Here is a 23,456-nt window from a genome sequence, read left to right on the forward strand (position 1 = left end):
TCGACTGCAGGGTATCACATCGCCCCCCTTGTCCTCATGGCTCTGACACAAGATCCATAGCAGCTAATTGAGGCAACAGTGAAATTCATTGGTGCCAGGCCCAGTGTCAACACCTTCTTCAAGGTAACAGTGGATTAATCCCCATCCCGCTAGGGAAGTGAGCAAAATGTGTCAAGGGGAAGCCATGTGCAAAGCTTTCTGTGTGATAAGGAATATTGCAAATGTGCTTTTCAAAACAGAAAAAGGTTGTCAGAACTGGATGGGTTCAGGATGCTGGAATTTCCTGTTGAGCCCCTGGAGGTGTCGTGGCTCTACTTCAGTGAATCATCTGTGAAGAAAGATGCCCACTTGATGACAGAAAGCAACCCAATCAAACATATTTCCTCAAAGCTCAGGTGAGAAAGTTTCTGTTTGAAAAGGTCCAACCAAACTGGACAAGGAAAACAAAGGTATCACTTCCAGAATTTTCATCAACTAAAAACCCCAAGGAGAAAGAAGTCACCAGAGTGGACATGTTGATTGGAAAGCACAGTGCATTAACATCACAGGTAACTTTTAAGGGCTTTATCCAGAAGTTGAGGTCAGGTCCACTTTTATGACTCAGATAAGTGGTGTTCTGGCAAATCATTGTGTATAATGAATCAAAAATATATTCTGAAATTTAGATGTGGGCCTATATGACTAAGTTTAGGTGTCCAGGGATGGGGATAGGGAAGGGGTGGTGTTGCAGGAAGAATGAGGGCAGTGGTACAATGGGTACTTTGTCTGGACTTGGTAGCCAGCAGTGGGGTGGGGGGTATGGAGGGAATGGAGCTGTGGCATTAATGGATTGAACTTAACCATTTTCTCACCATTTCCCCCCTCAGCAGGCAGCTGTTGTCAGCCAATAAGTTCTGTTAAACCCACTGTACACTACCTACCCAGCATTAAACGTCAGTCAGAAAAAGTTAGCGACTAACTGGCGAAGAGGAGCATTTAGCCACTGAAGAGCCAGACATTTTCTCCAAGGAGTGAGACCAAAAATGAGCTAAACGGTAAACTTTTAAGTATGTCACTGTTGTGTGTACAGCCTGGTGTGCTGCCCCCAAATCTGTGAATTCAGGTTTAAGGTTGCATAATGAAAAACTGAAATGTCTAAATTAATTAATTTCGAAATGTATAAAAATGCCAGGAATCATCTGTACCAAGCTGTATCTTGCAGTAAAAATTCTCAGCGTCATGTCACGTTAGCTCTGCATGTTCAGCTCTACCTCCAGTATGACCGGAGTTTGGACCGGTGTTTGTACTCAGCCAAACCATGATTTGTGTTGTCAGGTAACGTTAAATGACTTGCCCACAGACATTCTTACTTTCTCGTTTGCCAAGCTGTTGTGATGTTAGCTATGTAGCAGGAGAATTGTGAGTATCGCTGTCTGGAGCTGGTGTTCTGGCTCGTCTCAACCTCTCTGGATGTTGGTTTCACAGCAGCAGCTGTAGCGACAGTTTGCTAACCCACAACTTAGCTAACATTTGTTATATTACTTGCTGTGTTGTTGTTCCCTCTTTATCAGGGTATTTGTGATGGTGAAGGATTTCTCTAGAGTGTTAGACGGAAGGGACATTAACGTAAATCTTTTAAATGCAACTTAAACATATATTTTTCATTAAGAGGCGATGTCAAAATCTCTGAGAACATTCATGTTTGTGATGTCGAGTCCTTATGTAAATGAACTGCGTCCGTCTTAGCGTTTTTTAACAACATTAATTTGAATCAAGCTGCTGAGGAGGTACTTCTGTTTGGCTGGAAGCTAATGAAGAGAAACAGACACACATATGGGACTCCTTTTTTTTTTTTTTCTTTCTTTTTTTTGTGTGTCTCATCCTTCGATCTACACCCAGATCCATATGCCATATGGGAAAGTGTGGATGAGAAGATCCGAGAGCTCAATGCATGTTCTGTCTCTCTCCAAGTGCAGCTGAAAGAATCAAAAAGTCTCCCTCTCTTGTCGTGCTCACTCCCATGGGCACATGAAAGTGAAGGTTACACTTGCAGCCCTTTTAATGGCGGCCCTTTTTTTTTGAGGGGTTCTGTTTCATTTAGAGGAAATCTTCATTGTTAGTCCGTTGCCAGGTTTGAACACACAGCGCCATATGTTGTATGCTGCCTCGCTACCTTACTTCTAAACCAAGGATTTCAAATTTCATCTATTTTGATATGCTTCACAAGCAGACAGGCTGTTTCAGGTGGGCTGATGGTCTTTGTCAATTTTACGTTGCTAACAGTTGCAGACTAATACATACATTTATTACATACATACTAATAATACATTTAAAAACCAAAATGCGATGCAGAGAACCTTATATATGACTGAAACCCTGGGAGATGCTGCTTTAATCTTGAAGGTAAAAGCCCCTAAGAAACACATCAGTCTTCCAGTAAACATACAAACATCTCTCAGTAGAAGCCGGTCCCAGTTTCCAGCTTCAGAGGAGAATTCTTGCTCAGTCACATCGATGCGCTTCAGCCAAGATGAAGTCTGGAAGCCATTAACAGAGAGTATAGCAGGGCTTCAGCAGAAAGTACAGTAAATGTTAAGCAGGTGAGGGATTCGAAAGCTATAATGATGTGAATTTTACTCATCAATCTTCCACAGAAAAAAGCATGGAAAAAAGATTTTGTGACGTCTGCAACATTGTTTTCCTCACACACTTGGAAACATATTTTGTCACTCTTAAAATGCGAACTGAAATGTGCTGCAGGAACAATATCTTTGTAGAGTACACACAGCAGAGTGTGTGTGTGTGTGTGTGTGTGTGTGTGTGTTTAGATGTTTATGTGACACATATGTTTATGGATACCATACTCAAGACAACCCTGCTTGCATTATATAGATGAGGTGGCCTCCCCCCAACATAAACAATTATTCCAGTTAGTATTTTCACAGGTGGGAGTGCAATATTCTTGTGCCAGAGTCTATACATTGCACCATTCATCACGTAATTAGATTTTCAGGAAGTAGATTGCGTCCTTATTGGCTGTCACTTTGACTTTATGCTGTCAGTGAGAAAAGCACCTTCTGTGGTCTCAGCCCATCTTTACATTGCATACCTGCCAACAGAGCTAAAAAAAAATGACCCTAATCATCACGGTAATTAACATCAACAATTATTAACAGTGCCACAGACAGGAGGGAATGACGGACAAAAGAGTTGAGCCTCTTTGTTGAGCACTTTGAAGCCTATTTCCTGGAAGAAGCATCATTTCCGCTGTTAAAAACTCAAGTGAATGTGCCCTATAGGGCGAGATATAGGAGCCAGGTTGATGTCATATACTTGCTAATGTGGAGTGCCAACCGGCAACAGCAGGAGACCCCCCTCCCCTCCCCCAACACACAGTGGAACACACACACACACACACACACACACACACACACACACACACACACACAAATACTCAAGCACTGCCACCCCCTTGCATCTCCTCTCTGTTTGCCAGGAATGCACCTGCAGCTTATTATCCAAGCCTTTAGGTTTTATAATGTAGCGCAGGTGCCAAAGTACCAAAGCACCATTGTCACACACACACAACCACAACCACAAGTCAACAAACATAACAGGCACCAAAATGGGCATACACACTTGCAGATGTGCAATGATTAATTAATTCTATGGTAGGTAAATCCTAAACATTGTTCCCTTACAGACAGTGTTGGGAAACACAGAAAGCGCATATGGGAAGAGTCAGATTAAAGGTGAATACTGCTTAAATTAAGAATTCATTTATGTTGTTACATTGGCCATAAAACATTTTGTTTTAAATATTATGATGCCAAATTTCAAGGATTTATTTCTCAGACGTGATGTTGTAGTGTACTATGTATGAAGGGGTGGAGCTGCTCTGTCTGTTGTATTTACACCCAGATTAGTTTTTCCATTTTGTATTTTGCAATTTTGTAATTTTGTACAGATTACACACAACACGATGAAGCATGTAAATCTCATAAATGCAAGGCTTCACAAATTTGAGGCTCTTAATTGTAAAATGTAGTGTGAGTATGTAAGTGGCAGAGGTTAATGCCGAACTTGGTGTCATTACCCTTATTTGTGTTTTACTGAGCATCCAATTAAATAATCAATACATTTAAAATATGTTGATTCTTCAAGGAGATGTGCTGTTTTCATAAACTATGTACTACTACTATTGAATTTTCTGAAATTGTTTGTAAGTGATGGCTTCACGTTACGTTTATGTCTGTGCCACATATCAGAACATCATACTTTAAAGACTTAAAATACTTTGAAATGACTTTCTGATAATGATGTAGCAATTTGATATGATTAAACATGATATTTTGACGTAATGATAATGTTGTGTGTTAGGATGAGTTGGGTGCCCCTGCCCTTTATGTGTTGGGTGTAAAAGTTGCTTTTTCATATAGCAAATCAAGCTGTTTTTTACTCACATTTGCCTCCATCATCAAGGGATAACATAAATTATACCAATTTAGGCAAAAACACATAACTGTGACATATTTATTTTAACTTATGAAGATCAACGTTTCAGCAAATAGCCTTCTTCAGCATAAAAACCACAGTCACCTGAGTGGAATTCATACTAACTAGTACAGATGTTAACAAATCAAGACAATCAACTTGAGGTCAGTCTAAAACCCAACACATGTTGTCATTATCAAGAAAACGAACCAGAGAGAAACAGGACAAAAGTCAAAATAGACTTTACAGTTTTTCTTTGCATGCTAATTTAAATGTCCTAGCAGTATAAATGGGTGACTTTTGTTCCTGAAAGTCATTTTTTATGAGTTGAAATAAACGCATATAATGTGGCATAATGTAAAAACCTTTCATTTGCTCTCCTTAACATAGAGGTCAAAGCTCAGATTCATGTTCAGACCAGCAGCTGTGTTGCTCAACACTTCAGCAGTGTGGAAGCTTGCAGCAACACAAGGGTATTATTGATGGCTCAAAATTCCCTTCAGCTCAACTCAAAAAAGACTGAGCTACTTCTTTCTGGCACTGATTTCTCCGGCACTCAAATTACAAACATACTGGGTTCGTACTAGCATTTTTATTACTCTGCAGTGTAGAGACCTTGGTGTTTTTAATTGACAGCTCACTTCGAACAGCTATATCAAATCTGTTAAACAGGCTTGCTTTTGTCTTTTCTTTTTTTTCTTTTTTTTTTTTTACAATTGAGGAACATTTCTAAAATAATCCATTTCTGTCTACCAAAAGTTTTCAAACAATCATTCATGCTTTTATTTCATCCCATTATTGCAACACTGTTTTCCGCAGCAAAAAAAAAAGTCCTCTCTACAATTAATCCAAGATTAAACAGGTACCAGAAAACCGAGAGCACATTACACCTGTCAACTTTCCTGTCATCTTTGCACTGGCTGCCTGTTGGTTTTCAGAGTGGATTTAAAGATCACTTTTACAACCCGGAATGGTTTGACCCCAAGCTGACCTTTTAACTCCCTGTGTGCCAATCACGGGCCCTGAGCACCTCAAATGCTGCTCTTCTGGTGGTTCCTAATTCCAGACTAAAAAAACCCAAAGGTGACAGAGTGTTTGCCATCATGGCCCCCCCGGACTTTGGAACAACCTTCCAGAGGAGATTAGGTTGGCTCAGTCTACCTCTTCATTTAAGTCTCTTCTTAAAATGCACTTTTAGTCTAACCTTCCTGTGATCCTCTTCTTTCCACACTATTTGGTTTATTTTTAATTTTTATTTTTACATTTTATTACTGTGTTTTATTGCTTATCCTATCTAGTGCTTTATTCACGCTGCTATTCTTCCCTGTATTTTTTTGTTTTTACCTTGTAAAGTACCTTTGACACTTTCTTTTGGGAAGGTGCTATATTAGTAAAGTGTATTTAGGGAAAAAGATTTTTTTATTATAACCCTACTCCCTATGACATATTGCTTAACCAGTTAAGAACTGAGCCTTGATGCAATTTTCATGCAAAATGCAAATTGGAAATTCATGTGTGAAACTGCTTCACCCTATCCATGCTACACACCTCTGTGAAGCTATGAGGCTCAGCTAGAACCTCAAACCTCAAACCAACCATTTTTATCCACACCAAACACACATCAAACACCAAGCATCTAAATAAGCTTATATCACAACATAAATCGCTCTGTAATCACTGTACATGGCTGCAGTTATAAGCATCCAGTTATCTCTAATCACAACGTATACTCATGTCCAACCTCTCAAAGCATAGCTAATGAGATCAGCTATGTAGCACACATCACTCAAATCACCAAAATTACAGACTAATTAGTTGGATAAAAGTAACAACAAACGCGCCAATATACATATACAATTACAACTGCTGACTTACTTTTGTCGTTTTCGCCATTTCCAGTCCAAAAATCAACTGATTTGTTACTAAAAATATCACCTGGGAGCTTAGTGCCTGACTTCTCTCTCCTTTTTCTACGGGGACAGCGAAGTGCCACTTTGGAACACGCGGTCTTTTTCGCGGTCTAGTAGCCGACCCATAATAGCTACATAGACATGGAATCAAATGAAAGGTCTGCTCAATCCGGATCGGTTGATGTTATACGCCTGTAAAGCATGGGAGCGCTTTCGGTCATAGGAATATTGATCAGTGTTCATATTTCAATGTTTTGGAAGCTTTATGTTATTTGGAACGTGGTTGTATGGACATAAATAGTGTTTTAAAGATAACTTCCAATAAAAGTCAACATTTAAACAGTAAATATTGCCAAAATATGGACATTCGCCTGATATATTTTTTAAAAATTGTATGATAATTGTTCTATTTTAGTTTATTTTCATCAAATTTACAGTTACAATTGCATTCCAGGTGTATTAAAAAACAACAAAAATAATCTTCTTGCTGAACTAGGTCTGATGCAGCCCTCGGCATATGTGCATTAACAGGATTAACACAACTAGGTCCCTCGTCCAGCAGATAAACTCACTTTACTACAAAATCTTCATGCCAGGCCTCATTTTTGTGCAGTAGAGAGAATCTGCCTGTTTAAAAAAGTCTTCTAATTTCCAGCATACTGTGTACTGATAGTGTGTATGTTCAGGGAAATTGAAACATACAGTGATGAAAAAAAGCCACTTCGTTTGGCGCTGATTTTGTGTGCAGAATTGATGAGAAACCACAGGGAGCTACAGGCGGGCTGAGACACTGACCACAGGCACCCAGATCCAGACTCAGTGACAGACCTTGTGGTGACATCTGCTTTTACTCAGGAAGAGCGCTTCGGCACTTAATAAAGCATGTAATCACACTGTTGTAACTTAGGAGCAGACAAAGCAATGCAGGGGCACAGTGAACGCTTCATATACTGACTTCTTCCTTTTTCAGAAATGTCTGTTTCAGCTTATCTGATTTCAGTTCATCAGCAATTTTACATTAAGACCCAAATGAACACAAACAGCTACTTAAAGCCTTTATGATTGATTGCAGGTTTTTCCTGCACAAGCAAGAAAGCCATTCACAACAACAACAACTAAAAAAAAACTACAGTAAAGTTGTTAGTCCTTTTTTCCTTCATACACCTGCATCCAATTTTCTACATGCAAGTGGACAGGAAAAGCCAAGGAGTTATAGTGAACATTTTAAATCCCAATGTAATTTAGGAGGGTGAAAGCTGCATGTCACAACCAACAAAAGCGGTTTTGTGACAGCTGGGTTGCAGTTCCTCTTGTTGTTATCACCCAACAGGACACACTGATGAGGCGGTTAGACCACGCCACATTGCTGAAATATTTTGCCACCTGAAAATTTCCCAAGTTGTCTCTCAGATTTTTGCACAGACAAACTGCTAAGGCTGCACCAGCTCTGCAGTGCACGGGCTGGCTAATCTGAAACTCACTTTGAGTGTATTCTCTGCATCCCTTCTCATATTTCAGCTAAACTGCCTCCTTGCCAAGGCCAAGGAATGCATCAAGCGCCATAAATCAGGGGCTTGATAGGAACTTGGCAGCCGGACAGTAGTGCAGAGAGCTGTGTTATGTAGCCACAGTACAGTAAAGATGTTTTAAGGTGAACATTTCCATCTTGGAGCAAGAGAAAAATGAGGGGGAGGATACTTTGATTCAGGGGAGTTTTGTCCAAATGACAGAGTAGTGAAAGCCCTTCTCACCTCCTTCAGGCCGTTGCTTTCCTTTACTTGTGAATCACTGTGATCACCAGCAGGAATACAGGCCTCAAACCTCAGTCTGGTGCTGCTTTTAATTTTATTTATACTGTATGGTTTGGACTCAGGAAACAGGTCATTTATGGTGAAAAGTTTGCACAGGTGGGTTTGCTTGAGCGCTATCCTTCCTGTCATGGCGAGAAAGAGGGAAAGAGTTCATGTAAAGGAGGCAGCCGGTTCTGTGTGTGCCAGGTTTGTTTGTCACATCTCCGCCTGTCTGCGCCTTATGCAAATGGGCAGGGGGCTGGGAGGGACGGCTCCATGGGAAACTGCTGGTGCTAATCCAGCATGTTGAACAGGGGAGGAGAGGAGTACTTTTCAATAAAGCACCCCCACCCCCCTGTCAAGTCATATACACACACGCACACACACACACACAAGCAGCGTGTTCTCATCCTATGTGAGTGTATGCTCTCGAACAAACATCACAACAGAAAGACGCACACATGAATTTGCTTCCCATCTCTCTCTCTTTCTCTCTCTCTCTCTCTCTCTCTCTCTCACACACACACACACACTGAACACCTGTTTCTTTTTTGCACATCCAAACAGACATGCTTTAGTATGTGAACAAATCCCACGATCTTAAGACCCACTCTCAATCCGCTGGGTGTAATACCATGGGGCTTGCAATGAGATAACAACAACCCTCAGTTTGATCTGCCTGTACTGCCACCTAAGGATAGACTACTAACACGCTCCTGCGTCCAGTCCATGACTTAGACTATGAAATTTATGCAAATTTGTGTGGGAATACACAGAACTAGTTAGGACTAGCACACTTTCAGACAGCCCTCTTTTATTCCCCAAGCTCTCCTAAACTACATTTTTGCAAACAGACACAGGCCGTTGTCTCAGACCTTGAGCATTCCTTCATAAAGGCTAAAGTTCTTCAGCAAAAAACACGGACTTCGGCGAAAATTCTTGCCCAGTGATATCTCCAAATCTTTTGTGAAGCACACCCTGCAGTCATAGCTGTTAATTAAACAGTTAAAGATATAGTTTGCCGTTTTAGGAAAAATGCTTACTCACTTTTTTTTGCCAAGTGTTCAGTACCACTCTGATTTTAGCTCAGTCCCTGGGGACTTTGCTTGGGAACCGGAGGGTCGCTGGACCATTGCCGAAGGTGCCCCTGAGTAAGGCCCTGAACCACTAACTGCTGCTGGGTTAAATGCAGAGGACAAACTTTGCATGTGTTGTACTGTGTATAATTGTACGTGACAATAAAAGCTGATTATTATTTGTCAGGTAAATATGAAGCTACAGCTGGGAGATGGTTAGCATAGCTTAGCATAACAACTGGAACAAGGGGGAAACAGCTAATTACAAATAGCTACTGCTGCCCTGTAAAACCTTTCCTTGTCTTTTTTACACTTCGGCTTTCGTACGGCTCAAACAAACGACATAGAACAGTCGAATGCTAAGCTAGGCTAACCTTCTGCTGGCTATTGCTTCATTTTTAGCATAGAGACGTTAGAGTGATATTGATCTTCTTATTTAACGCTCTGCAAAAAAATTTATTTCCGTATATCTTGAACTGGTACTTTAAATGGAGCGATGCTTACTGAATCCTCTCAAAAAGAGACAGATTTTGTCACAATAAGGTCAATGTTTGTCCTTTTTGTATTGAAATCATGAGCTCTACATTGCCTGTACCAAATGCCATAAATCCTTGCCTCAGTCATAAACCCATGAAAGAATCTGCACAAATTCTGCCTTAATGACTTCCTGCTAGATAAAGTGCATTATGCTCGTACTCTGATGCCAAAAGACGAAAGGATCAGATAAATTTACTACCTGATTCCAACAGCGCACAAGATGAATATTATACTCCTCCAATAAAACTTTGGGATGTGACAGAGTCCTTTGTGCTGGCATTGGCTCGTGTACAACAGCCCAGTCCAGCCTCGGCACTCACAGGGGTGTGTGAGAGTACTCGCTGTGCTTTTCCCTCCATCCTCTCTTTGGTACACAGTCAGACGCACGTCGGAAAGCCACAAGGCGCCTTTACATCTCCTGGATCCATACGGATAGAAAAAAAGGACAAACACAAAGGCAATCAACAAATCCCCTTAGCTTGAGCCCTGCGAAACATAAGAGGGCCAAATCATCATCTATTTAGCTTCGTCAAATCACTGACAGCAGGCCTTGATAAAAGAGAGTGGAAAATATGTAGGGTATAGGACGCTGCCAAGACCCTCACCGACTAGAGCCCCCTATTGAAGCCAGATGTTGACTCAACTGGCCAATTTTGATAAATGGCATGATGATTACCGTTATAGATCGGGTAATTTTATATCAGCGTACCACATTGTTGGTCCTCCTTAACGATAGCCAAATGAACTACGGTTTGTGCCCGAGGCCAGGTGGGCTTTTCCTGTGACTGGTGTGCAGCATGCATTGCCTCAACTGGCCATTTGGAGGGCGCCCCTGCTGTGGACACGGCGCCTGGTCTTGTCATCAAGTGTCCAGCTGAGCCCTGAGCCCATCACACATGCCTGTAATGAGACATAATTGGCGCTTTAGCCTGACTTTTGCCTCCTTCAATGTCCTCAATCCCATTAGAAAGGCTTACTAGATCAGAGCTTCATGTATTTGACACAGTGACCTAGATGGATGTTACCTCGCATGACCCCCCTAGGTCTCAGCAGACCAGATTCTGCTGTGGTCCAAACACTCTGTCTGTCTCCCATTCCTCAGGGATTGGGGTATTACATTAGATTAGCTGGAGTAATACCAAGACGGAGCAATGGTATGTGGAGTCATGGGATCACTCCAGGACATGAAAACTAATGTTTGCTTGCAGGGAAAACTGTCACAGACACACTTCTGAGAATCAACAAAATCCAATTAGTTTAATGCTTAATGTCAAATTGTCGTCTTTCGTCTGATTTATCACTGTCCTTATTCCACCCCTACAGCAGTTGCTAACCTTGTTTTGCACTCTCAGCCTGGTTTTAGAGACTTTCCTGGGTGAGGTGATCCTGAACGTCGTTACAGTTATTTTGCGTTGTAATAAAGACTGCCAGTTCCCTTCATCTGGATTTTAAAAAAAGCAAGACTCTCCCATGTGTTATTACCATTTTCTTTGAATGCTACTCGTCTTCCAAAAAACATCTCCAAAAAAAAAATCAATGGGAAACATAACAACATGGTGAATATTTATAGCCATGTCTCTGACCTCTTCTCCACCCTAATCATTTTCATACAGTTCCTAAATCACAAAGAACAATTCAATGTTTTTTTTTTATTTCCCCGCTATTTCCAGCCAACTGGCCTGAACACAGAAAAGTGGCAGTTTACCTGTTCATCAAATATAGACTTAACCTGACGTCAGACCTCAAACAGGAACTTTTATATTTAGGTCTCAAATCGCAATCATTCAAAATCAAATATGATCAAATAAACACAAGAAAGAGTCGAAACATAAGTCATTTTTGTAGCATAGCTCATTTTATTGTTTAAACAGTTTTGCATAGGAAATATATCCACTTCCAGTAATTGACTGCAGTAAAAACAGCTGCTAGCAGTATAGGCTGGATATAACAGTAACAATCACAAAAAGTTGAGCCTTTATTTACACTGATTTTAATCTTGTGGCAATTTTAGCCCCTGCACCAAATGTAACCAGCTTGAAGGCATCGCCTAATGCTCGGCGTTTCTAAAAATCAATAAAAGAAGGGATATCAAGGTCTTCGCTATACAGTTCACAATGGACACCTGTGGCTCCTAAACCGTCAATGAAAAGATAAAAAACAAAAAAGGTTTCCAAAAAGTCCTCTAAAACGTACATTCAGATACATACATAGACCTTTGCACACACTTGCAGTGTAACTACGATCACTACTGGAGACTGTTTACATATTGTTTTGTTGGTGTTGTTGTTGTTGTTCATTATATATAATTCCACCATAATTCATGAAGTAGAAATGTGTGCGCAGAGGGAAGTAAAAGTGCCACAAGACCCAAAAATAAATCAGCCCTGCAGAGAAAACCGGTGACTAATCTTAAGAAAAGACATTATTTCATCCTTTCACTGCGCTTAATGTACTGTAGCACTGACACCCTCCCACCCCCTCCCCTTCCCTCTCCCAGAAAGAAAAAAAGAAAAAGAGTGAACATTTCCTCTCAAATTTTGAACAAGCTCGATGTGGGCATTGTGTGCTGACATAATTTGAAAATGAATAAATCAAATAATAAAGAGCATATTTCCCACATTCTGTTCGGTGTGATGGTGTTTTTCTTGTCACATATGAGAAAGTAAGTCTATCACATTTTACAATTATATACAACAGACACTTGGACAGCTTGAACAGGCACTGCATTTGCTATCTTTTCGTCTTCTTTTGGTGAATGTTACATCCTGTAAAAATGCTGGTTTTTCATGTTTCGTAACAACCTGATGCCAAGTGACTAGCAGCTAGCCAACGTATGGAAGGTGTGTATATTGCTCATGTAGGATGAAAATGAAGGTTTTTTTTAATGCTTCCTCTAAGTCTGCACGTATATATGACCTCTCAGCCCCTACAGAATGCGTGACATTCAATTAAAAAAGAACCTCACACATATTGCATGAGTGCCACAGGTCCTCCTTGCATAAAGTTGCCCTGTTTCTCGATGATCGCAGTCATCAATGACATAATACTTTCTAAAATAAGGTGGTTGTGAGTGTAAAAGTCTGCCTTGAATACGGCTGTTGAAGCGGTTGATGCGTAGAACACCGATTAAAAATTTCATAAAGTTTCAAGAGCTTTTTTACAGGCTACAATCACAACCTGCGTAGCAACAGAAATATACCCCAATAGACTACCTATTATCCGCCGGAAGGTACTGTACCCTATTCTGAGGCACCTGCACTTAATGTAATATTTGTTTGTAGTGTGAATGAAGGGTTTCCCACATCACATCAGGCATAGACAGCATGGGGCATGTGCAAAATGAGTAATGCCTCGATGCTGTTACTGATCTTTAAAGAGATTTGAGAGTGTCGTCTGCATATGAACGAAGTAGACTGCTCAACACTGGCCAGCCGAATCTGAGCTATGTCGAAATGTAGCACCAATCGTCTTGCAACATTTCCTCTGAAAAGAAAAAAAAAACAAACAAAAAAAAACAACAACCACTATCTGATGGATTCATAGAGGACGTTTGTCACTGCAGATTTTTATTTTCTTTTATTTTTTACCCTGCTTCTCGCTTAAGGTCAGGTGCAATCTGGGGCCTTTTCTACTGGTTAAGTGACATCACCTCCCAGCTGCTACAAGAAACACATTCACACCACGATCTTGTTGGACAAGAATTCACATCCATTTCCCAAAAATAAAAAGAAGAGATAAATCACATCACACTCGCTATGGCCACACTAATGAAAAGAACAACAATGCAAATATTAATGAAGTGTTTCCCAAATGGAAATATCTAAGCACTAACCAAGATCAGAAATAATATATTTTTAAAAAAGCCTTCATTGTTGTTGAAGAATAGAATACCCACCCCCCACCCCCTATCCTTTTGACTTTACATACAGGAATACAACTGATGCAAACACTTTAGACTACTAATCGGGGGAAACTGGAGAGTTCTGACTCAAATCCAGCTTCGAAAACAAACAAACAAAAACCCAAATTAAATTTCCTAAAATGGAACTGACTCATTTTCCCCCAGAATTGAAGATTTACAAATAAGGGCTTAAGAGAGGAACTCTCGAGAACGTTTACAGTGTACAAACTCCTGTCCTACGGCAGGCTTTTTTTCAATAGAAAGACCCTCATCTTCTCTCATTGTGTTATGTCAGAGGCACTCAATCACACACCCAGCACACAAAGTCACACATGCAAGCACGCACACCCAAAGCTGCCAAAGCAGAGTTCAACCCCACAGACTACTGCTATCGACACAATCAGGATATTTACCTTTATGTACAGTCTCCTATTCAAATAAACACCAACAGCACAGTGACCCTGACACATTTTTATCTCACACACACGTGCACACACACACACACACACACACACGCGCAAACACACTTGGGGACAATGCACTTCAGTGGGGTTTCCAATGGCCAAAGGCTGCAAAGCACTTAGTTTTTCTTTTAAAAGAATATAAAACAAAAAAAAAGACAGAACAGTGCACATAGAACGGGGTGACTTTTTCATTTTTTTTCTGCATAAGAAATCTGGGTGGAGACGGAGAGATTGAGCTTGACTTGAGGATTTTCTTCTTTTTTAAAACATGTTCTGCTCCCGGTAGCACCGTCCTCTCCGAGGGAAACTTCTGTCTTTCACGATTGTAGGGAAAGAGTGCAAAAGGTGTTGCGGCAGCAATGGAGGCGCCGCTCTCGCTGTGAGAAAAGTATTTTATCTTATAATGTTAAAAATGGCAAGATAATGATTGATATAAATAATGCCCTGTAATACGCCTGAGAGATTTAGTTTAAGACTAGGCTCAAAACACTACACGGGGGAAGAAGACGATTGCCTATGTGCTATTTAAGTGCAATATTTTTATTCTAGTGGATTCAAATTTAGACATCTACCAGGCCACTGGACAGGAAGTTAGAAAACGCCGTGCTTCTGTGGTCCAGTATTTACTTCAACATACTCTATGGGGTTCTGCTGGGGAAGTATCTCAGGAATTGACATATGTGCGTATCATATATACATTTATACAAATCTACTACTTATAAAATACTTTCTAAAGGCTTGCTTGAGCCTGTCTGCAACTGATTTGGACAGGTCTCACGAGCATTAGTCGGTGTGTGATTGTTGCGCAGGTCACAGGCCACTTCACTGATGTGTTTAAGGCATCTACTTGGGAATTGCATTCGGTGACGTCTAGAATAGTACGGCTTATTGTTCGGTAAAAGCGCGCAACAGCATGCATCCTCAGTTGTAGCTTTAAGGGTTCTAAGACAGAACGGGGTTCGACGCAAAAACTAATTCTTAAAATGATTGTCATACTCAAGTCAAGCCGTCTCTCCTGTGAAAAATGAGCTTCTTCAAGGTCACATGCTAGCACCCCAGGTGGAAAGTTGAAAGTAAGAGTCACAGTAGACCAATCAGTGACTTTGCAGCCATAGAAAGACCAAGGGTGCATTTTTGCATGCAAGTACTTTTAGAAAAATACCGCCCCACCCCCTAAGACTCCCGAATTGAAAATACACTGGAACATGTCTCACTGTCATTCGGTAGGCCTAAATGCTAAAGAAATGAGAAAAAAAAAGACCTTGTCATACACTGCATAGAAAGCAGTCCCCACTTTGGTCAATAAAAAAGGAAAAACACCCACAACAACAACAACATCATCAACAACAACAACAACGACAAACAACGATATCAACAAAATAAATGCATTACAATATTGTCTATCTCCAAACTAGCCTCTAATAATTGACGCATCTATAAGCACTACCTACATAGGCAAAACTTGGTATTGCATAATTTTCATAATTCTGAATTATTCCACCCTCCACAATAGTAACTGGAAGATGAACAAAATGAGCATTGAAAAATAAGGAAAACAAAAGATGACAGGTTATTAGAAAAACCACCAAAATACTGGGGGGAAAAAAATGCTGGTTGATTACAAACTTTAAAACGGCAACTATACACAGCCTTGATATGCGATGTAACTGTGAGATAGAGTAGTACATGAAGTTAAAAATCAACGATTTCATTCAGAGTACAAAACAATTCTTATCATAAAAATGTTAATTTTTTTTATCTATAATGATAAATGCAGCAAAAACAAGTGTAGTGATGTCTCTATATTCAAAGGCAAGGCACGTAATGTGGACTATATGTCATCGTGCAAATTAAGAGTACTGGAGAGATTTTCCTTGTATAAATATGTCTGGACTGGAGAGGCAATGGCCGTGAACATGCCGTGCACAATTCTAGATTTCAGGGATTTGCCACCACCTGGATTCATAATTTCAGTTTTCAACCTCTTCCACTGTAGAGTTAACCTTGCACAAACTAGCTTTACGCGTAAGCCTACTGTACATTTGCATGACTTGAACATTTCCATGAATTAACACTTTGCATTCCATTTTTTTTTTTTGTAAACATAAGCTTTAGAAGCTGATGGCCAAATGCATATGCTCTTGATCTTATCGTGAACATTTAAAAAGAAAAAGAAAATAAAAGAAATGTTTACACACTATGTGTGTCTCATTTCTTTGCTTATGTTCGGTTATTTTTTCCCCAAAATAAATAAAGAAAACTCCCCATAATGATGGGAAGGGCTCAAAAGAAGTGCTGGTTTTTGCTCAACGCTGCACAGTTAGCTTAGTGCTTGCCTTCAACTGCCTTTCACGCTCGATGTTTTTCTCATGTGAGGAGACGGACATGTGACTGAAATCAAATTCAAATGTTTCTTTAAACATTTTACCCATAAAACCATTTAATATTTATCCCCCTTCCTTTAGAGTCCTAGGGCTGACAGACTGATAGCTTCCCTTCAAAAATTCAATTGCACTTGCCTCTATCGAGATTTTCTTTTTCTCCGTCTTTTTATATCCTTTTGTAAAGGAGTTGCAAATTCTTTAATGAGGGGTCCAATCTCAAGCCTAACATTTAGTGTTTTTTTTCCGAAAACCACATCGATAGTTCTCAACTCTTACCATTAAGTGTTTACGTTAATTCTTGAAGTAAGTAGCAGTAAAGACGTAAAAGTCAACACATTTTCTGAACAAAGAGTCGTATCACAGTAAACTGAAATCAAACGGAAGAAGAAACACTCTGAATTCACAATTTTTTTTTGTTCCTATGGTGTACACAGTGAATCGTTTGACGGGGAAAGCCTCTTTTCAAGAGTCGGCGAGCTTAGAGTCTCAGAGCCATCCACCAGGCAGAGGTTGTCGATACGCAGACCTCTTCACTTCTGTGTGTGTCTGTGTAAATCAAGATTTTACATCTTCTCCCAACATGGAAAAAAAAGTAGGAATTGCCGCTAAGAGACTAGAGTGTCATGCAATAAAACATTAAGGCATCTATACATCACAGTATTTGAATGGATTGAAAAGTTCTGCAAACACAACAACTGACTGGTGGGTGGTGGATGTGTGGGCTTGGGCGAGGAGACAGCAGACCTGAAGCTTTTTTCTCTTTTCTTTCCTCTAAACCAACCCTCATCTTCACTTCACGGCCAGTGTCCTTCACAGGGAGGGACAGGGAGTGGGGAGGAACATAGAAGGGGGATTGGGAGTGTGTGTGTTTGTGTGTGTGGGGGGGGGAGCGATTGTGCAGCTCGGGCTGCTTTGCTGGTTTCATCCATGGCTGCGGACACCTGTAGTGCTAGCTCTGCACCACCAACACCCATCCACCCTGGGGGTCATCCGGCCTCTGTGTGTTCAGTTCCCTGTCTCAGCGGGGACCAGGGGCTCACCAATGATGTTTATGCTGTAGTTCTGGTGGACATTTGTTGGCAGAATCGGAGTCCCGTTCGACACTTGGAATGGAACTAAGCTCGCCCAGGTACCAGGACTGCGGAGAGAAAAGAGAGAAAAAAAAGACAGACAGAGCAGGAGACGGAAAGATTAGTCACATGCCATTAACTTGTTTGTGCAGCATGTAGTCAAAATCAGATTCTTTCTTTCAATTATCCTGAACACTGCTTTGCTAATGACCAGCATCACTGCTCTGCTAAGAGTCATCAAGGTTCAAGGTCTTGTTCAGTTGTTTTGTTCAGACAGAGACGGGTAAGCAAAAAAAAAAAGAAAAAGAAAAATGGCAGCAGTAGCTCATTCATCTAAGCTTTGGTGATTCCACTTGATTCCCAGTGAAGGACATCATGCGAGAGGGCTGTGACACGGGTCCTCTTCTCTGCACTGACGGCAGTATAGAAAATCATGAGGGGGACAGTGTGATTGGAGGTGGAGGAAGGCGGGGGGTTGTGGGTAAAAAGTGTGGGAGCGGTGGGGGGGTCTCTACACAAAGCTGTCCCATCCCTATTCATCTCACGCTAATGGCAAAACAACACAGTGATTGTTCCTGGGGAGCAACGGTGCTAACTGAAAACGCGAGCGGGAACAAACAGCATGTTGTTCCCGTGGGGTGCTGAGCTACGTACATGTCAGATAATTAGCTAACCCCCCTTTCTCCCCCACAGGCCCCCAGTATGCGCTCATCTAAGACCCTCCCACCTCTCTCACTTCACCCCCTGCTACGTCTGAGAATACCTGTGTTGCACATTTTCTATCCAAATCACCAACAGCAAACTTTTCAAACAACTTGCTAACTTCGGCACGGGTAGAGGATAAAACCCTGAGTGGGTCAAAACGGATGAAGAAGAGCAGGAAGGAAGGATGACGGTGTGGAAAAAAGTGGACAAGAAGAGATGTTTAGGGAGAGGAGGGAAGACGGATGAAGAAAAGTTGTTTTTAAAAAAAAAACACCAACAACAACAACAGACCAGGCTTAAGTCTGAAGATGCTGGTTTGGAGGGGACAGACTCGATTCTTTGTGAAGCCTCGCGACTAGACAACACTGTCTGCGTTCATGAAAGCCTCTCATCAACCAGTCTGCATTTTATACAAATCACTAGTCACTGCTCTTTTACTTAAAACAATGGAAGTGCAAATTCAATTCACTTCGTGGCCTAAAGGAGTCAGACTCCTTAATAAAGAGTGAAAGAAAGAAAGACAGAGGGGAGAAGACATATTCAAAATAAAAACTCACTAAAGTTTTAGATTGTGTGTGTGTGCGCAAAGAGTTAAAAACAACCTCTAGGTTAATCCTCTCTCGCAGTCCCCCCCGTCCAACCCGTCCTCATGCTATCCTCTGTCTTTTGCTTTCTTCCCTCCCTCCTTCTCTCTTTCACCCTGCCAAAAATCATCCTACAGGAAAGGGGGGATTAAGTTTTTCCTACCTTGCTGAACAAAGAGCGCACAGAGTGGCCAAGGGCTGCAGCTTTCTCTTTCCTGTTTGCTGTCTGTCTTTCTCTTTCTTTCTTTCTCCATCTCTCTATGTTTCTCTTTCCTTATGAGACTCCTCCCAGGTAATGGCTTACATTACGGGGACCACACAGCTACAAAAGCGGACTCACGGCCCTTTGTGCGCACTAAACCGGCAGATCGGTTTTAATCTTGTTAAAATCGACGGCTGTCAGTCTGTATCTGCGTCCCATAACCTAAAGCTGCAACAGGCAGGATTTTGATGTAAAGGCCTCCTCTTCTACCAGACTGACTCGCAAAGCGAAGGAGATGAAATCCTCCCGTCACTGCTAATTGAGACATGCAGATGTGCTTTATTAGTATGACTGCACTTTGAATACAAACTGTGTCCTAAAAAAGCAGCAAGCGAAGGCTCCATGCAAATAAAGTCACACTCTCCAGTGATAGATATATAGTACGATGCAATCACACGCAGGCCATGTTGGAAATGCAGTTGATGCCACGTTACAGGAATTCTGGGTATTGCTGTTCCAGTTTCTCTTTCGCTGCAATCTGGACCTGCCAATATGGTATACATTTTAAAATGCCTTTACATTTTCTTTCCATACATATAGTTGTTGCTTTAGGTTTCTCCAATCTAAGCAGCTCCAGACCAAAAAAATCCTGACCTCTATTGCTGTATTTCCTTAGGTAACCTTCAAGATGGCCTCCCCTTGCCCTGTCCAAGCTCCCAAACCTCACTAATTCTACTCCCTGCAAGCACAGCCCGGGCATACAGCGTGCTTCGTTTAAGGATTAGCTCCCTAAATTAGATTATCTAATGGCATCTTAATGGATTGCTGACCCATTTCCTGCACAATGGCAACATGCGAGTCTGGCAGCATTTTAATTTGGGGGCCAGTGCTGAAGAGACATTGCGGAGTGCTCCGTTTAAAGGGCAGGCCAGATAAAAGAGAAATCCAACTGATTCCATCTATACGTTCAACGGTTTTAGACAAATAATACATCAAAGAGGAAACAGTAGAATAGAATTACCATCCCGTCTTTGTAACAAAATTAACTAAATTCAGTTGGGATCTATTTTATCTGTGCTCATTACAGTACACTCACATGGAGAAAAGAGGAGGAGTCAGCTGGTGTGCGAGTAAAATAGGAGACCTCGAGCAGCTGCAGGGGACATTTTTCTCGGCTACCTCCACTGGCCTATTACGAGGCCTATTGAAGGGGGTTCTGCTGTATGCATGTGTGTTTCTAAAAAGGCTTGTAACTTCAGCAGGCACAAAATGAGCTGCACACAAACACTCTCTCTCTCTCACCCACACACACACAGACAGATGCTCTACACTTCCAGGGAAGAGGGGAAAAGGAGACGTAACAGGAAAAGGCTTAGCTCAGCTCGATCACTCTGCCGTGGTGAAATGGTTCAGGTTTTGCCCCCAGAGAGGGGCCATACAGTATGGAGGCAGGGAAGAGGTGCATGGGGAGGGTGGGGCTTTCTGTAGCTTTAAGTTAAAGAGAGTAAAACATGACTTCAGCATAAAGTCAAACAAAGCTAAGCTTGTTCAAATGTGGAAAGTTAAACATCATCACATGGCCAAAAAGCTGACCTGAAATGACTTATTTCAGTCTACATGGCTTGACTTCATCTGTTCTAATTAGCTTCATCAAAGTGTTTTGAAATTAGAACATTTTGTTTTTGTTGGGTGTGAATCCAAGAGGAAAGCTCTGTTGACCTGACTCAAGGAAATGTCTTCTACTTTTATCAACTTAAAGTCCAAAGGGTACAACCTCTGTGGCAGATCATGCCACTTCAGTAACACTTAACAGCCATAGTCCAGATAAATTAGACCTATATGTGAATTTCTAAAATGTAAGGAGTAAGAAAATGAAGACAACAACATATTGTACGGTGTTATTAATCCAATTTTGCGTGTTTGTGTGGTGTAAGAGAGACAGAGAGATGGCATGAAAGAATGAAAAGGTTACCTTTGCCAAGTAATCCCCAAAGTGTCGTCAGTGGCACTGGGGCCATAATGCCTGCCGTTTTGAGTCACGCTCCAGTCACACTTCCTCAGCTGTCAATTGAAACCTAGCGGTCAGATCACTGGGCCAAGACAACTTCCACTTCAGATTACACTACAACTCAACACTGTATACACAAATGCATGCAGAAGAGCCTAGAGCAGGAGCAGCAGAAATAAAATAAAATAAAAAAGACTCCAAAATGAGTCCTGTTACTGACAATGATAAAATAAAAAATGGTGAATGGAATCAGTATATTCATTATTTGTTGGGGGAAATAACAGTTAAATCAAAGATATGGCTAAAACAGACACAACAAAAAAAGCATGCAATCACAGTTAGTGGTAACAGCTAACCTGGAAGTGAAAAGTTAGTTAGTTACAAATGTGAGTGGCATCATATCAGTAGTTCGTCTGTGAGGGGTTACTGCTTTTTAAACTGGTTAGCAATGAAGCCATGCAGTCCGCTGGATGCATGCACCCTGTCTAGAATCACTGCTTCCCTGTGAGTGCACTTTAAGATTCAGGCAGGAGTGCGCATGCCCTCAAGCATGCAGACTTTGTTTTCATTAGCTAACTGTTTTTATTGATTAGGGGTCAAAATTACAATGACGTTAAACAGCACACACACACCCAAACACACATGCACGAGCGCACTAACCCCGTTTCCCCCTCTTCTTAAGACATGCCAACCTCACATACAGATTACAAATTACTGCAACAACAACAAAAAAAAGCCACACACAAACTGTGTCTCCTTTGCATGCATTATGCGAGCGCACGTGTCGGCAATCCAGCTGAGAGCTATCTCTGCCAATACCAACCTAACCTTGCCCTGTGGTCAACACATTCATTTAGTAATGCATCGGGCTAAAACTGCACTGTTAGCGCTCTGCGTGCAGTGGCAGACGTTTTGCAGAGGCTCTTAAGAGGGATTTAATCAGATATACGCATACGCTGAATATTCAAAGCCATTTGCGGCGGTTGAGAAATGTCGTCTTTCTCTTCAGAGCACCTGGAAGAACACATCAGGAGACGATGATGGTTTCCTACTTAAGCCATACATAAATGCAGTTTCTGTTACGTGCCTTGATTTTGGCAAGAAACAGAGGATTTTAGGAGTTAATCCCAAAAGCCTTTCAATGACGTAATGACCCTCCATTTTATTACAGCGTGATATATTAGCTTTATTTGATCACAAGCTGCTTAATAAAACTGAACAGGAAACAATGTTTCTTGGCCATCCAGTGTGTTTTTCCTCTGTATTTATTGAAGGTTGGGAGAATAAACCCCCACGCCGCTCCCGCGCTCTCCAGCCTGACAAAAGCTTGGAGAGAATGCGCGGGTTGGGCCAGACGCTCCGTGCCACCGCTCCTCGAGGGGCTCGCCATCTGTCCGCTGGCACCGGCACATCAGAGTGGCACGGCGAGCGGGGGAAAAGGGGGACGGAGCCGGGGAACGTTAGCAAACAGATGCGGGCAGATTGTGGATTAGGATCCTTCCTTAGATAATACCAAATGACATCTGATCACGGATCTTTCCCTGCGGAATGCTAGATGGTGGCGTTCCCTCGAGGGGTTAACCAAGGCGAGAGATGAATGGAGGGTTTTCACACATTCGCTGCCTGGGAATCGTAGAGCAGGTGTGGGAGCGTGTGGTGTTGTTGTTGTTTTTCATTTTTTTCATTTTTTAAGCCTACTGTGTCTGTGTGTGTGTGTGTGTGTGTGTGTGTGTGTGTCTGTCTGTCTGTCTGTGTGTGTGTGTGTGTGTATGTGTGTGTGTGTCCAGGGACTTCTATTTTAGTGGTGCCACATACTTTTTAAAATAGACACTACTCTGAAAAGTAGCTTTACTTACTTTACAAAGTTATCAAAGAAGACTATTAAAATAATTCATAGTATTGTAATACTATAATTATCAACACTGTAGTAGTAGTTTGTAGTTTGAACAAGGATCAGGAGACCTATTTTTAAATTGTCTTCTGACTCTCCTGTTTTTCTAAAGTTAAAAAAAAAATAAAATCAAAGTTAGCTCTGACAGCAGCAGAGGTAGATGCAGTACAAGTCATGGCCTCTATCCATCATACAGACAGGCAGACAAAGAACAGTGCACCTCCATGGTCCAGCCTCAACGCTGACCACGTTTAAAAACTTTAACTCTCGACTCATGGTTGTGTGACGTGTTGCCCTTTCCTGCCAAGCCTCCGAAGCGACAAACGGCCGCAACTAAACAACTAAGAGAGTCAGTAAACATCCCATCGCCAGATGAGGACAATGACAGAGCATTGGGTGAAAGTGTTTAGTCCTTAGGGACTTGGCTCGGTGTCGGCCCGCTCGGCGAGACCAGATCCCAG

At 41.5% G+C, this 23,456-nt stretch overlaps 1 protein-coding gene across 12 annotated transcripts in view; it reads right to left on the reverse strand.

Annotated features, from left to right (window-relative positions):
* Positions 1 to 11,619: 11,619 nt before the first annotated feature.
* The window catches only part of LOC123980029 (nuclear factor 1 B-type-like), a 71,703-nt gene continuing 59,866 nt past the window's right edge, over positions 11,620 to 23,456 (reverse strand). For 9 of the 12 annotated variants that reach the window (XM_046064190.1, XM_046064184.1, XM_046064179.1 and 6 more), the window contains 2 exons: positions 21,069 to 21,157; positions 11,620 to 17,673 (listed from right to left, as the gene is read on the reverse strand). In XM_046064190.1, the coding sequence (XP_045920146.1) occupies positions 17,541 to 17,673; positions 21,069 to 21,157 (222 nt within the window). In that variant the 3' untranslated portion in view covers positions 11,620 to 17,540. The remainder of the gene's footprint in view (positions 17,674 to 21,068; positions 21,158 to 23,456) is intronic. The other 3 variants (XM_046064187.1, XM_046064188.1, XM_046064189.1) reach the window with 1 other exon arrangement.

The sequence above is a fragment of the Micropterus dolomieu genome, linkage group LG12 (genome assembly GCF_021292245.1).
Source record: "Micropterus dolomieu isolate WLL.071019.BEF.003 ecotype Adirondacks linkage group LG12, ASM2129224v1, whole genome shotgun sequence".
Lineage (NCBI taxonomy): Eukaryota > Metazoa > Chordata > Actinopteri > Centrarchiformes > Centrarchidae > Micropterus > Micropterus dolomieu.